Source organism: Lissotriton vulgaris, chromosome 7, assembly GCF_964263255.1.
Source record: "Lissotriton vulgaris chromosome 7, aLisVul1.2, whole genome shotgun sequence".
In the NCBI taxonomy this organism is placed as follows: Eukaryota; Metazoa; Chordata; class Amphibia; order Caudata; family Salamandridae; genus Lissotriton; species Lissotriton vulgaris.
Genome location: NC_141695.1, coordinates 1,297,807,441 through 1,297,822,804, shown reverse-complemented (window position 1 = coordinate 1,297,822,804; position 15,364 = coordinate 1,297,807,441). Strand labels below are relative to the sequence as shown.

Genomic DNA, 15,364 nt, shown 5'->3' with positions numbered 1-15,364 from the left:
TATGTAAGAAGAATAAAAACCTAATATCATGTACCCATAAAAAAAGACAGACGAGATAAAGGGGCAGATTAATTATGTTTTCACTAAACTCAGCACAGCAACCAAAGTTTCTGTGCTGTGTTGCTAAAGGGGCAGAACCCCTTTGTATATCTAGTTTAAGGCACTGAGTAAAGACAAAGATAAATAGAAGCAGGAAGAGGCTAAAAAAAGATTAATGTGATTGTGTGAAGGACCAGGTAAACAGCATTTACAGCGCTGTTGGACCACACATGGCAATACAATGCAGGTTTTGCAACCCATGCGTCTTTACCACACATGCCTTTATCACACATGCCTTTACCACGAAAATGTATTTTGCAGGAAAGTGTATTTTAGGTATACATATGTATGCTAGGGTAAGGATGTTGTTAGGGTTTATGGTGGGTGTGAGTTTTTAAGTGCCAAGGTTATATTAGGGTTTAGGGTATGCGTATGTTTTAGGGTGGCAGGGGTATTTTTCGGGTTTAAGGTGGGAATGGGTTTTTGGGTGGCAAGGGTATTTTTAGGGTTTAGGTTGGGTATGGAATTTTGGGTGGGAAAGGTATTTTTAGGGTTTAGGGTGAGTATGGGTTTTTGGATGTGAACATTGTTCACATTTTAACAAAATTCAGCACTGATGCATAGCTCCTTGCACTTTGAATTGCTACCATAATTTATATGATGTCAATTAATTTAGCACAATTAAATCAGTGTTGTTTATAGACTGAACACTGCACAATGCATTTCATTGTTTCCAACCCGGTTTTGTGCCCTTGATGGCATTCAATTGATCCCAGTACGGGCTTGCCAAGGTCCCTTTCCTGGTGACTGTTATTACCTAAGGGTTACCATCTCCACAACTGTGCCCTGCATAGGCTCTAAACTCAAGGCCGCATGTGGTGGAGTGAATGCCTGATCCCTCCACCCATTTCCACCTGAAAAGATGATTAAACTGTACCCCAAACAAAACATGATTATGTGATGTTATTCCCAAAACAACAATTCATTAACACATTAGCGAATTCTCTACAAAAGTCATATGTAGTCATTGTGTATTCTTTTCAGCAGGACCTAATATGTGCAGACATATCACATTTGAATCGTATTTTAATTTTCCCCATCCCAGGCAATATCCTGAACCATCTTGGTCAATATTCTAAGTCTCATTTATAGTAATCAATATAATATTTCATGGTATGAATGGGTATTAGAGTAATTATTGAATTTCAGAGTCCAGTCATTTGTACCTTATCCAGCTTCATACTACGTATCACCAATGTCCCATCTGACTGCTATTTACATTTATCATATCTAATCCCCGAATCATGGTACCTAATATCTGTTGCTGTCCACCAGAAGACGAACACTGCCTGTCTCAGCCAAATGTCCTATGCACCTCATCCTATGGGTGTCCGTAGCTCTTTATCACTATTTATCACTATTCAACCCCCTTGGAGTTTTGGAACGTAACTCTATAATATACCTCGATTCCAGGGCCCATAACGTACGGATTCTGTTCCCCCTCTCTCATCTTTGCCAACTTGATCTAAGCAAAAGAACCTAAATAGTTTCCAATTGCTTTCATGTTCAATCTCAAAGTGGGGTAATAGGGGTCTTCGCTCGCAATTGCTGGCATATGCTCTAGCACTCACTTCTTTGCTGGATGTCTGGTACTTTCCATGTATTTCTTATCACAGGAACAGTTCAGATAGTACACTATGAATTCCGAATTGCAATTAAACAATTAGGTAATCAATTTATTTTTCTTCATTCCTGGAATTTCATAGTCCTTCACTTTTCAACTTTGTTTACATGACTTGCAACGCATGGAAGGAAAAAAACAAGTGACAACACTTTACTTCATCGAGGTACTTCTATAATGTCTATGTGCTAGAATATCCTTTGATCTGTATGTGACTGATGGTGCAGATGCCTATCGATAACCAATCACATGATCAGTTTGCAGTATTTTCCAATTTTGTTTCAATATGTAATAAACCTTCGATGAGTTGGAGGAAAAATTTGATATAATCCTAACAACATTCTCTTCTGTCTCTCCTTTCTTCTATTCTTAGTATCAACCAGCAGTTGTTGCCTCTGTGTGTGTTGTCCCTTGGTTGATGCCTTCCTTAAAACTCCAATCAAATACCCTTGTGCTTAAAACATGGCCACAGTTTCCATCTCTGCTTCAATGTAATCACTTTTTGTGTACAATTATGCTTCACATGCAACAGTTCCATATGGCATGACCTTAATGCGACTACGTGGGTGATGGCCACGTGCATGTATTAGGGAATTACTCGCAGTAGGCTTGTGGGACAATGTTCTATGTAGCTTGTTCTCTTTGATCTATACCATCAAATCGAAGAAAAGTACATTAGCCTTACTCATACAACTGGTAAAATGGAGATTAAGACATAGTTAAACACTTCAATATATCTCTTGGCAGACTCTTGTGGACCTCTCCAAACAATAAAAAGAACATTAATATAGTGCGCCCACAATGCCATGCTATCCACCCAGTGCACATTCTCTTCTACCCAGGCTATGTGCTTCTCCCATCACCCTACAAAAACATTTGCATTACTCAGGGCAAAGCATGTGCCCATGGCAGTCCCCTGCATCTGTTGATATAACTGGCCTGCAAACAAAAAAAATGTTGTTATTCAGACGGAACAATATGAGCTAAAAAATCATGTTGTTATGTTCTTGAAATGTTAAAGCTCTGCTCCACAAAAGATTCCAGTGCATGCAGGCCTGCTTCATGCACAACGCACAAGTATAGGTTTGGTTTGTCCAATGTTATCAGTGGAAAATTATTTTTCCATGCAATTCATTTGATCACTCTTAAAGATTCTTTTGTATCTTTTATATACAAACTCAGATCCCTCACAAATGGGAATAGGGAATAGTCCACACATTTGGAGGCGTTCTGAAGGAGACTGCCCTAGCAAGACACTATGGGGCCTTGTGGTGGTAAAACAGCATACATGTGAATCTTCAGAAAGTGTTAAAATGTTGGAATTTCTGGATGTTCACAGTGGAGGAACTGATATTCATCAAATTCCAAGACATATTTATTTCGCCATAGTTCCAAAAATGTATAAAAAGCTTGAATACTTCACGAGTATTCTTCCCTAGGGACAGGTTGGTAGCATTTTGTCACTGAAAGTTGTCTCAGGGCTTCCTGTGGTACTGCTCTTTACTCTGCAGCACCACATTGCCTCCTTTGTCTGATGGCTTTCTGATTATCATTTTATCATTTTTTAAACTCTAAATTGCCTTCCATTGATTTAGTGTGATATTATGATCACTCAAATAATGATCATATTGACATATCGAAATCTCCATTTAATGCCTCCTGAAAAAAATCAATGTTGTTGTGTGGATTCTGCAGACTAAATCATGAAATGATCTTTACATTACTTCTACCACTTTGTTGCGTTATTCCAGGCAGCTCTAACATATTTGTTATTTTGTCAGTTTGACTGTTGTTTGAACTGGGCACTAAATTCTAAAGTTCCTGGAGAGCTAGGAGTGCTTGGAGATCATCTCCTGTTACAATATCCATAGGTCTGGAAACATCAATGTTAGTGGATCTCATTTACTTGAGGTTGAGAATGTGAATTTTCATGAGTTTCAATTTCTAATACACTTGTACAAGTCTATGGGTGTCTGTATGTACTCAAAACGGGAACTCGGGCAGAAGGTGAGGCCTAAACATAGAACTTCCATTTCTTCCTTTGTTACAATTCTATTAGTTAAGTTCACCTTTTTAAGTTCTATCTGCCTTACTTCAATTTGCCTCCACGCCTGCTTCTCGTTTTCTGTTGAGGCGTGGAATATGCTATATCCTTTCTTCCCCCATCTGATTTTCCTCCTAACTGATCTGGAGGATGGGTAAGTTTGCCTTATTAACTGGTATTCCCAAACAAAAGTAGTATTTGCACCGTTACTTGAACCGGTGCACTGCCTGTGTGTCCTCCATCTGAGAAATCAGTGTCAAATTCAGATTCAGATGAGTCCCTACTAGTTGACATGTTTAGATTTATTGCTTGATTTAACTGCCTTCTCGGGACATGAAACTTCTTAGCAAACGTGGAAATCTGTCCAGATTCGTTTCTTGCGAATTTGCTGTTTCTGCTGCTTGATGGTCTTCTCAAACTCCACTAGTCGTTTTTTCATTTGTTATCCCAAGTCTTCACTGGATTGTACATCTATATCCATTGCTGTTTTCTCTTCAATCTTTTTAATTTCTTCCAACAGTTCAGCCCTTTCACTCCATGCATATTTTATGAGAATTTTACCCATTCCTTTCTCTGATGCGTTGGTCAATTTTGCCTATTTCTGCAAAAGGAGTGGATCTGGATTTACATAGTATGGAATGGTTTAGAGTGGAAGCCCTCGGGGTAGTCGGTTCACATCCAAATATTTTTGAAGAGAAGTGGCCTCACACCACTTTCTGATCTCTTTCTCATATTGCTGAAAAAGTCATTTTAGACTGCTAAGAGGTATTTTATGGCTTTAATCTCTCAGTGCATTTCTCGCACCTTGCAATGTGACACCAAAGATACTGGCTGCCACTTCTTTCACTAAACATATCTAATTTCCTCACACCAATTATTCAATTTTTGTCCTGAGTTCATGAACTCCCTCACTGTTGACGTGTCACAAATGTGTGTGTCATAACCACTTTTTACAAGAAACACTAACCGCAGAAGTTGATCCAGTTTACCTAGGGACTCTGACTTCGCTTGTCCGTAAGGTCTTCCATTTGGCTGTTGCCTCCCTCAGTCAATTCCAGTCACCGCTTCACTGATCCTCCGTCCTGGAGACTGGTTCTCTCATTACATGTCAGGACAGGCGATGTTGCATTCATTGTCATTTCCATGTACCTCACTGCACATCACATAAGTACCACTGCTTATTATAGGTACCACCTTTGTGTACTTTCCACATTGGACCAGATTGACAAAATCGTTGTGTCTTGTTTGTGTTACTTTTTTCATTATATGTTGATGACTTATGAGGAAATGTAGGGTTTGTACAGACAAGAGGGTGAAATTCAAGGTTCGGTTTCAGGAGATGCTCAACCACTCAGACAACTCTCCTTGAGGAGGAAGAGTGGTAAAGGACTAATGAAATCCAAGCAGATTTTTATCCAAGGTGAACCTGGCTCATCAATATGCTGTGGTTGGTTACGTTAGGATATCAGCTAAAACAATGTTGTGTTATTACCTCAGCAGTTCCTGGAGTCTGTTGAAATCCAGCTGGCCTCGAGGAAGCACGTCTAAAGCCTGTTCACCAATAAACCTGCAGAAACTACATATGAATTAATGAGCGTGTTTATGACAACATGTAGCTGTACTTACCAAAGCGGCAACAAAGGTGTAACTGCTTGCCAGTAGGAAAACAAGTGCCACTTCAACTGCTTTTAATGAAAAGGGTAAGAAGGCAGCCACTAAGAACTTGACCTAAGGAAATAAGTGTATTTCTTTATAGGCGAGAGGGGCGTTTACAGCGGCAAGTATAGCCAATATATGCTAATACTGATACAAGCTCAGCATAACACATTTTAAAATGTGTTAAGTCAATTATGAATACAATTCATAAAATGGAATAAGCCTCCAAATAAATGAAAAAGAAAATCTTCATTAGGAAAAGAAGGTTACTTGACGTGGGTGGGGTTGCTATTGTGGGCTGGGTTTCTGTACACTTGCAATACCTATTCCTCCATGGGCAGCATATCAACGCTTTGCTGTTAAGGTGAACAGGAGTGTGCCCATGCATGTGATATGGTGTGATACAAGTATTTTAGTGATATAATCCATTGTCAAAGGGTTATATTCTTACATCTTGGTTATGAGGGTTCCAGAAACCTTAACTTGGTGCAATTGCAGTTGCTCAGAAGACTGCATGCATTAATCTGGAAGTTATTCTGGTGAAGCAGGAAATAGGCAGCGTAATTTATCTGAGAGCCACGGTTCCCTGGAATGGAGAGTAAACATAAAGGCACTAATGTGGGGGCCGCAAACACCCACTTAGCACCTCACACACTGTTTATTACTGCTCACAATCACACAAGTAAGGTCACATTCCTAACCTTGCTCATCAACCCACGTGGAACACTTCCTTGGCAGTAGTACAATAAGTGGCAATAGCTAAACAAGTGGTTGCATGTCACGCATGCATTTACCACGCAAGCCTTTCCAACGTGGTCCCAACAATGAGTTTGTTTTTCCATGCATTTCTTTATCACGCAAGTTGTTACAATGACTTACCTTAGGGACAATGGTGTAACAAAACCCCCACATCCCCTACAGTGTGCGGGACCCTGACCTTCAGGAATCCTCCCTCAGCAAATGTGATAGGTGGTGTGCCAGAGAGGGGGGACCTCCTCCATGTACTTTTCAAGGGAGCCCTCTCACGTTTAAGTTATGCCACTGCAAATGGAAAGCACAGGACTTTGAAAAAGTATAATTTACTATTCCAACTCCAGTCTACGCATCAGTAGAGAAAGTGTTGGACTTAAAATCCAACATGAATCTAAGAACACTTTCCCTAAGGCAAGTCACTGTAACAACTTGCATAATAAAGGAATGCACTGCAAAGAAGTGTTCGTATTTCAGGTTGTGTTATAAAGGCACAGAGTGGTATGAGCAGTGTTGTAAATGCTGTTTCCAAAACAAGTACATGCAAGCAGGTATTGGTCAGGTTCTCCCAAGGCCCTCAATGGTCCTCCTAGATCATGGGCTAGGCCTAGAAACCTCTTCCACAATGCAATAGGCATCTGTCAATGACTGTAGATTAGTATTGCACCTTGGTCCTAATCTATGGGAAGTTGCGACTGCCACACTTGATGGCCCTTATTTACCCATCTGGTTTGTACTCTAGAAGTAATGATTCATATTATGTCACCCACTTAATGACCATAGCGGTTTGCAGACTCTGTGCTGCATTTTCTACACTGCAACCCCTAATTAAACAGCTCTGCAACTGGAGGTGACAACATACCAATGGATTGGGTGAGTAGGAGACAGGGGGCTCATAAAAGGCATGCCAAAACCAACCTCCCAAAAACTCCAATCACAATGGGAAAACACTGACATCCTGATGGTGTCGGTGTTTGCCCTGCGGTGAAATGTCAGCAAATTGCCTAAAGGGGAACCAGTAAGTATGCAATCAAATTTCTTCTCTCCTTTCCCAGCACCTCACTTTTCTTCAGCATGTGCTCTGGCCCTGGTGATTTAGTGAGTTTGTGCCACACTCCAGGGGTGTAGCTTACATTGGTACCGCAGGTGTTGAGACACCAAGGCTAAGAGAAATGAGAGGCCCACTAAACCCTGAGACTCTGCAGTATTTTACTGCTTAAACAGTGGCCACAGAACCAATTTACTTCTTTGCACTAATGCCCATGACTCATTGGCTATGCCACTGCCACACTTTTCAGCCTTTGGGTTCTATAGGGTCCAGTCCATACTCAGGGAGGGGCCCACACTACAGACAGGTCCTCTGAATTTGAAATGTACTGTGGTCCTTATGCTAGGTTTGACTGGCCAATGCCACACCATAGCGCACCTGCAAACTCATTCTCTCTGATCTCTAGTTGCAGAAATAACATTATTTTGTGAAAACTTACATATCTTACGCTCTTTTACTGATCATCCACTCTCTGGCAGAAACACATCATTATGATAAATGCATCTATTTTCAATTATACTGGAATGTCTTTCGGGCATAACTGATTAACTCAAAGTTCCTTCCGAACCAGAGATGCTTTGTTGTGCTACCTTCCTAGTCTCCCAACTGTGTCTCATGCAGAGATCTGCAAACAGTGGACTAGGTCTTTTTGTGCAATCGGAATTCTCATTTGATATACATGGTAGAGTTGAAAGCCCCATATCGTTATAGAACACAATACTGAGAAGGTATGAGATTACACTATTTACAAGTAGAAGTTGGTTATATCAGGGTATTAAGACATCTTCATGTTTACATATAATTTTTCAGTAGTGAGAATGTTTACAGCATGTAGCAGAATCCCTTCAGATATAAACCTTGGCACCACAGTCAGTCTTTAAAACTATAATAGATTAATTTGTAGAGATAGATAAAGCTGCCTAGCCTATGGAAGTACTTGAAACTGGACTTAGTGACCCCTTTATGATACTGTGTCACCAGAAAAAAACTAAAGACAGGATCAGGTGTAAGGGTTTTCCAGGGTTTCAGTTGAGCTTCTTCAAGGCAAGGTGACTAGGTCACCTGTAATATGCTCTGTCAGGAAGCATCTGTTGATAATAGCTGTAAATAAAAGGTGCTGCAGAATAAAATTGTGCTTTATAGAGCCTCCTTTCTTACCATGTGCAGTTTACCACCCCATTTGATGGCACTGCTGTTGAAGGTAAACCTCTGGCCTTTCGAAGCATTGGCATCAAACGTTCCCAGTTTCAGAAACCTACTAGTGTCCTCTGTTGTCATCTGCCATTGAAAGAAATCATGCAGTGGTGGAGCATCTCCATTGCTGTCAAAAAACACCTCATTGCCAGCTGGTGTCTTTATCCGGACCTTTTTTAGATAATGCAAGAGCTGAAAAGAATAACAAAACTTTAATTGTTCTTAACAAACTGGAGGAGACAAACATCACTTCAACAGTGGGGTTCTATAGTGCAATCAAGAAAATAAATAAATTGTCCATTTTCCAGAGGGTGGTAGAAAACAACATCACAAATAATCGAATACTAAAGAAATTAAATTAGGGAAATAAAGCAAACAGAAGTATTGCAGTCTTGATCTTGACACATAAGAGAGTAAGTCAGTCACTAAAATAATATAGCGCACTATGACCCACATACCCTTTGAGTTTTGTCAAAGCCTGTGGGGGGGGAGGGTAATTTTTTCCATGGCGATGATGGACAATAAAAATCAGACCATCCACTCTACATAGAGTGGGCAGGGTGGTGGTTTTACTATAATGGCCACTACTCCGTTGGTCCGTTGGAGGCAGCTTTCTGTCAACAGAGCCAACTGGAGTGTCACCAACAGAACGCTGACCCTAAATAAAATGGGCAGACAATCAATTTGGCATACAGGGTACTCCATTATGTTTGGTGTGGAGTACCCTGTATGGTAAACTCTAAATCACCCCCTCGATTTCTGGTGTACTGAGGCTCTCCGGTTGCAGCTTTGACCCTGCATGGGGTTCAGACGGAGAGAGCGGTGCCCCTTCCCTGAGCAGTTGCCAGATTGAGGTGAGGTTTCCTATCCGGACGACACGGGTAGGACAATTATAAAAAATAAAAAAAATACCCAAGCAGGATTACTGGTTTTTTATTTTTCACTTTTTCCTAATACTTTCCACTTTGTTGTTCGCAGTAGCACTAACTACGGCCCTGATGAAAGCTGGTGTCTTTATCCAGACCTTTTTAGATAATGCAAGAGCTGAAAAGAATAACAAAACTTTAATTGTTCCTAACAAACTGGAGGAGACAAACATCACTTCAACAGTGGGGTTGTATAGTGCAATCAAGATAATAAATACATTGTCCATTTTCCAGAGAGTGGTAGAAAACAACATCACAAATAATCGAATACCAAAGAAATTAAATTAGAGAAATAAAGCAAATAGAAGTATTGTAGTCTTGATCTTGACACGTAAGAGAGTAAGTCAGTCACTAAAATATTATAGCGCACTATGACCCACATACCCTTTGAGTTTTGTCAAAGCCTGTGGGGGGGAGGGGTAATTTTTTCCATGGCGATGATGGACAGAAAAAGTCAGACCATCCACTCTAAATAGAGTGGGCAGGGTGGTGGTTTTACTATTATGGCCACTACTCCGTTGGTCCGTTGGAGGTAGCTTTCTGTCAACAGAACCAACTGGAGTGTCACCAACAGAACGCTGACCCTAAATAAAATGGGCAGACAATCAATTTGGCATACAGGGTACTCCATTATATTTGGTGTGGAGTACCCTGTATGGAAAAGGTCTTAAAACTTTTTTAGGTTGAGCCCCCCAGCTGAATTTTTTCAGATGTTGGGTCCTCCACCACCTGGCAGAAATTTCTGGAATCTGATACACTACATGATCGACTGCCACGTGCATATTACGGGCCATATCCGGCAAATAATGTTAAACACAATAAGAGTGTTTACTAAACAGCAGGTTTGTGAGTGGGTGTGGTGAAATGACAGAGGCGTATTACACAGCCCATAACATAATTTTCCAAGATAAAATGTGCACAATTTTTTTTTACTAGGATGCTTTGTTTTACACAGATTAATATAACACCACCAACATGAATGTGATGGGTGTGCCGGTGTTTAGCCACATTTAGACTATCAATCTGTGGGTGGATTTTTACTTCTGCCATCCTCAGGTTGTGCTCCACATCCAGTCTTGAACGGTAAGTCTTTAATACCGCAAGTGCTGAGAACCCAATCTCACAAACTCCTTAATAAATAAATAAATACATTGTAAGATGTAAAGCACCATGCATAAGTGAACTACAGGGAGGATTGCTGTGATGAACCCACTATAGGGAATACATTATGGGTGTTTCATTAAGTGGAACTTAAAATATGGAACTTGACATTGCTTATGGGGGCTTTGCATTCAAGTAGCAGTTGGATGTCACGCAAAATGTCATTTGCATGATGTATAGATCCCACATATGAGCACACATAGAATACAGAATAGTAACACATAGGCAAGGGAGTAGCCAGATAATTTAAATACCCCCCACTCTGAACTACAGCTCCTATGGCACCAAGAAAGCAAAGTAAGTCATCACAACCCTCCCCATTTATCATGTACATTTTTCCTTTATTAATTCTTTCACCATTCATTCTGCCCTTCCATCTGTGTCCCATCCATATCCAAACCTTTTCAAACATTTGCAAACCTATCCATCATCTATCCTCCCATGCATCATTTCACTCATCCATCTCTCCATCCACCCTTTCACTCATCCATCCATCATCCATCTATCCTTTCACTCAAGCTATCCTTTCACTCATCCACCCACTCTTCCACCCATTCACTCATCCATCCAACCATTTACCCTATCACCCATCAAGCCATCCTTTCAATTACTCATCCATCCACCCAGTCACTCATTCGTCCACCCATTCAACCTTTCACTCATCCATCCATCCATCCTTTCTTCCTGTTCTCCACCCTTCCTTTCACTCATGTATGCATTCTTTGACTCATCCATCTTTATGTTCTTCTTTTCACTCATCCATGCACACATTTGCCCATCCATAGTGCCAATCATTCATCCATGTTTTCACTCATCCATCTATCCATCCTCCCTTTCCCTCTCCATTCCCCTTTCACTAACCACCCATCCTTCTATCCACCCTTCACCCATCCACCCACTCATCTATTTACTCATCCACTCATGAATCCATCCATTGACCACTCATCCACCCTTATACTCTTCTATCCATCCTTTTGCCCATCTACCCTCCTCACTCACTCATCCATCCTTACATCCACCCTTTCACTCATCCATCCATCTATTCATTCATTCACCCTTTCACTTATCAATACATCAATCCATCCTTCATTTCTCTCATCCATCCACCCATTGACTCGTCCATCATCCACCCTTTCATTGATCCATCCACCATTTCACTGATCCATCCACCCGTTTACCCATCCATCTACCCTTCCACCCATACATACATCTATTTACTCTCATCCATCCTTCCACTCATGCATCCATCCATCCTTTCCTTCATTATCCATTCACCCTTTCTCTCATTATCCATCCACCCTTTCACTCATCTATCCATCCTTTCACTCATCCATCCACCCTTTTACCCATACATCCACAATTTCACCCATACATCCACCATTCCACCCATACATCTACCATTCCACCCAGACATCTATTTATTTACCCTTTCTCTCATCCATCCTTCCACTCATTCACTCATCTATCCATTGTTTCCCTCATCATTCCATTCACCCCTTCACTCATCCATTCATACTTTCACTAATCCATCCAGCTATGGATTCCTTGTATAACACATTTTGTCTGCAAAATGTCTGTAATACACATTAAATATGAATGATAAAAAAACACTATTTACAACATTGTGTTTAAAAATTACTCAAGGTCATGAGGGCAAGACTCTTTAGAACAGAGCTGGCTCTTTCACCCCCTCCCCCCGCCCCCCTTCACTCCCACCCCCTTTGAAAGGCTGGGGTCCTGGGCCAGAGCCCACTTTGCCCATGCCTTAAAACTTCTCTGGAAACGTTAGTCCTTTCTGGGAAGAGCTAACTCTCCCAGGAGGGGGTTAGTTCACGTAGTTGACAGCTTCAGCTGCAATGGGAGGCAAGGGGTCTCCTCTGCTAAAACTGAAAGCGTGTCTGTTTGTTTGCTTTCGTTTTTAGCAGAGGATACTCCTTGCCTCACACTGCTGCTGAAGCTGTTAACTCCGTGAATTAGCCCCCTTCTGGGACAATTACCAAGACAAAAGGACGGGCACGTAGTGCCCCATCGATTTCCCCTCGCACCCCCTCCAGCCATACCAGAGTTCTCCCAACAAAGGAAAGATTGGAGTGGAGTGCGCGCCCCCCTGGGATGGTGTTGCGCCCCCCCAGGGGGGTGCACCCCTCAGATTGAAGAACTCTGCTGTATGGTAAACTCTAAATCACCCCCTCGATTTCTGGTGTACTGAGGCTCTCCGGTTGCAGCTTTGAAACTGCATGGGGTTCAGACGGAGAGAGCGGTGACCCTTCGCTGAGCAGTTGCCAGATTGAGGTGAGGCTTCTTATCCGTACGACACGGGTAGGACCATTATAAAAATAAAAAAATAAAAAAATACCCAAGCAGGATTACTGGTTTTGCATTTTTCACTTTTTCCTAATACTCTGCACTTTGTTGTTCGTAGTAGCACTACCTACGGCCCTGATGAAAGCTGTGACACCTCGCAGTCTTTATGGCTGAAACATGTAGACCTGTCTTTATCTCACACATGCAGTAATATAGTTAAGCTGCATGTGCACTGTTTTTAACCCTTGATCTTGTTTTTGTTCGAGATAGCTTCGGCGGATACACTGTAGCAACAGGGCTTGCGCTCGTCTTGGAACATACGCGGTAACGCACGGAATCAGTGGCACGCCCATGCTGGTGTTTGTGAGAACACCTACTTGTGAGAACACTCGTTTGTAAGTTAATTATAAACGAAGGAGGCTGCTTTCAACAACATGTCTGGCGTAATGAATTTTAATACCGTGTAAACAAGAAATAAGACTCCTACAACAGGAGGAGATAAAGACCACACGAAAGAGTGTTGTGTGAAACGCACAGTAAAGAGCCATTTGCACGCTGAGTGGAACCTAATAAAAGAAGTCTTTGAGATTACGGAAAGCACTGAACAAAGCTTCTTGCCTCATAAAAACTTGACAAAAGAAAAAAGCCCTGATGAGAATCCAGGAACTGGTTTCCTGGCTTCGAAACGCGTCGGCAGACCAGAGGAGTTAATGGCCATATAGCTTAAATTAACATCAGTTTGTATATAAAAAATAGCGATTAAGCTGCATTTATTGGTTATACTCCTCGTCCTTGTTATTTTGTCTTTCATTTATTGAAACCAATTGTATATGAACTTATGATGTGTTATCTTTTTTTGAGAATTTTCTTTGGGATGTATGATGTTGGAAATCAACTTTAATGTATATATGTATTGTTCTATGAATGTCTATAAGTTGTAATGTACAGTAGTGTAAATATATAAATGTACAGTCATTCCTTTTTTGCCATTTAAAAAAGAAAAAAGTTTTTGAAAGGAAAAGAAAGAAATGAATGGTATAACATAAAAAATACCTGGTAAAACTATATAAGTGAGTGTTTGGCCTCTACAAGTTGAATTGTATAAAAGTAAGGGTGGTGTAGGCACATTTCTGTGGTTTTTCTGTTTTTAACCCTGGCATCGGGAATGAATTAATAAAGGTTTCCCCTTCGCTCTTGGTAGCTAGTTTTAATATCGCTATCCCCGCTTTTTGGTAATTTTGTTGCACCGCGCTTGTCACCCAACCAGTCCTTTTCCTCTTATCTGCTGGATTTAGTATATCCTAGATAGAGTAAGAACAAAACATCCCTGAGCTCTTCCCTCTCAGAGAGGGGGTTATAGCCCTTGGCAGGGCTAGGTTTTCCCACCAAGAGGAGAATCCCAGATGATGAAGCATGCCACCGTTGGTGGGTGATGGGATTTTGTCCAAAAGGCAGGATCCCCCCATAGGCTCTGAGATATAATCTCTTGTGTCTATGCTTAGTATGTCTTTTTCTAGACCAAAGGATTATTTTGTATTTGTATGATTAATGTTTGGGGAACAAATCCTTGCAGGTTTCTTAAACTTCCTCCGGACCCCCCTTCTCTTTGTTTATTTGGAGTCTCTCACACAATATCCCCAGTTTTCATCTCCCAGCAATGGCTTCCCACTACTATGACATGGTTGTTTTAAATCACTTGTGAGTCCTAAAAAGGTAATCCACATGGAATCTCCAAAGTACCTGGTTGGAAGACAAAGCAAGCTAATGGGTCACTATTTCCAGCATATCATTGACTTACTGCATATGGAGACTAAGGTTTCAAGAAAGAACATACTGTGGATAAATCAGTCATTCTCAGGAAACCTCAAGCTCCAATAGAGTACCTTGCAAAGGAATTTTTAAAAAAGACCTACGTCGTTTGTTCAGTTATTGACAGATGCTCTCTTTTTCTAAAGCATTTTGACTTAATTTTTCTACCCTGACTTCACAAATTTCTCAGTTTCACTTCTAACCTATACTACAACATTTATTAATGTGGAGACATTGGACCTCTACAAAGGTAACGTACACTTTGAGCAAGTTTACACTTTTGGGTAACTTTACTACTTTTTAGTATTCACAAACTTTTGCAGTTACTACAATTATGTAGTAACTTACAATTGTGTAGGGCCTTACAAGTGTAACTTACACTTTTGAGTAAGTTTACACTTTTGAGTAAGTTTACTACTTTGGGGTATTCACAAAATGCACCTGCAGTTTTGTAGTGCCTTACACTTGGTAAACTTTTGTAGTAACTTTCCCTTTTGTTGTAACTTACATTTCTGTGGCTTACAATCTTGTGCTAAGTCCAGCACTACACTTGGTCAATCAGTGGTGATGCAACACCCTTCTATAGAAAATTGACAAAGCCAGACACCCCTTCAGGCTTGAGTATAGAGAACATAACATTTTTTTATTTAGCTCGAAAATAAATGTTAAACTATTTTTATGTTAAAATTAATGGTAATTAATTTGAAATATTTACTCTAAATTTAGAACAAATGTAGAAAATTATAAATAAG

At 40.7% G+C, this 15,364-nt stretch overlaps 1 protein-coding gene across 1 annotated transcript in view; it reads right to left on the bottom strand.

The window, feature by feature from the left end:
* Positions 1-15,364, bottom strand: part of LOC147703534 (extracellular calcium-sensing receptor-like) — a 401,340-nt gene that overhangs the window by 66,624 nt on the left and 319,352 nt on the right. Inside the window, exon 4 of the mRNA XM_086929504.1 lies at positions 8,377-8,604. Coding sequence (XP_086785630.1) covers positions 8,377-8,604 — 228 coding nt within the window. The remainder of the gene's footprint in view (positions 1-8,376; positions 8,605-15,364) is intronic.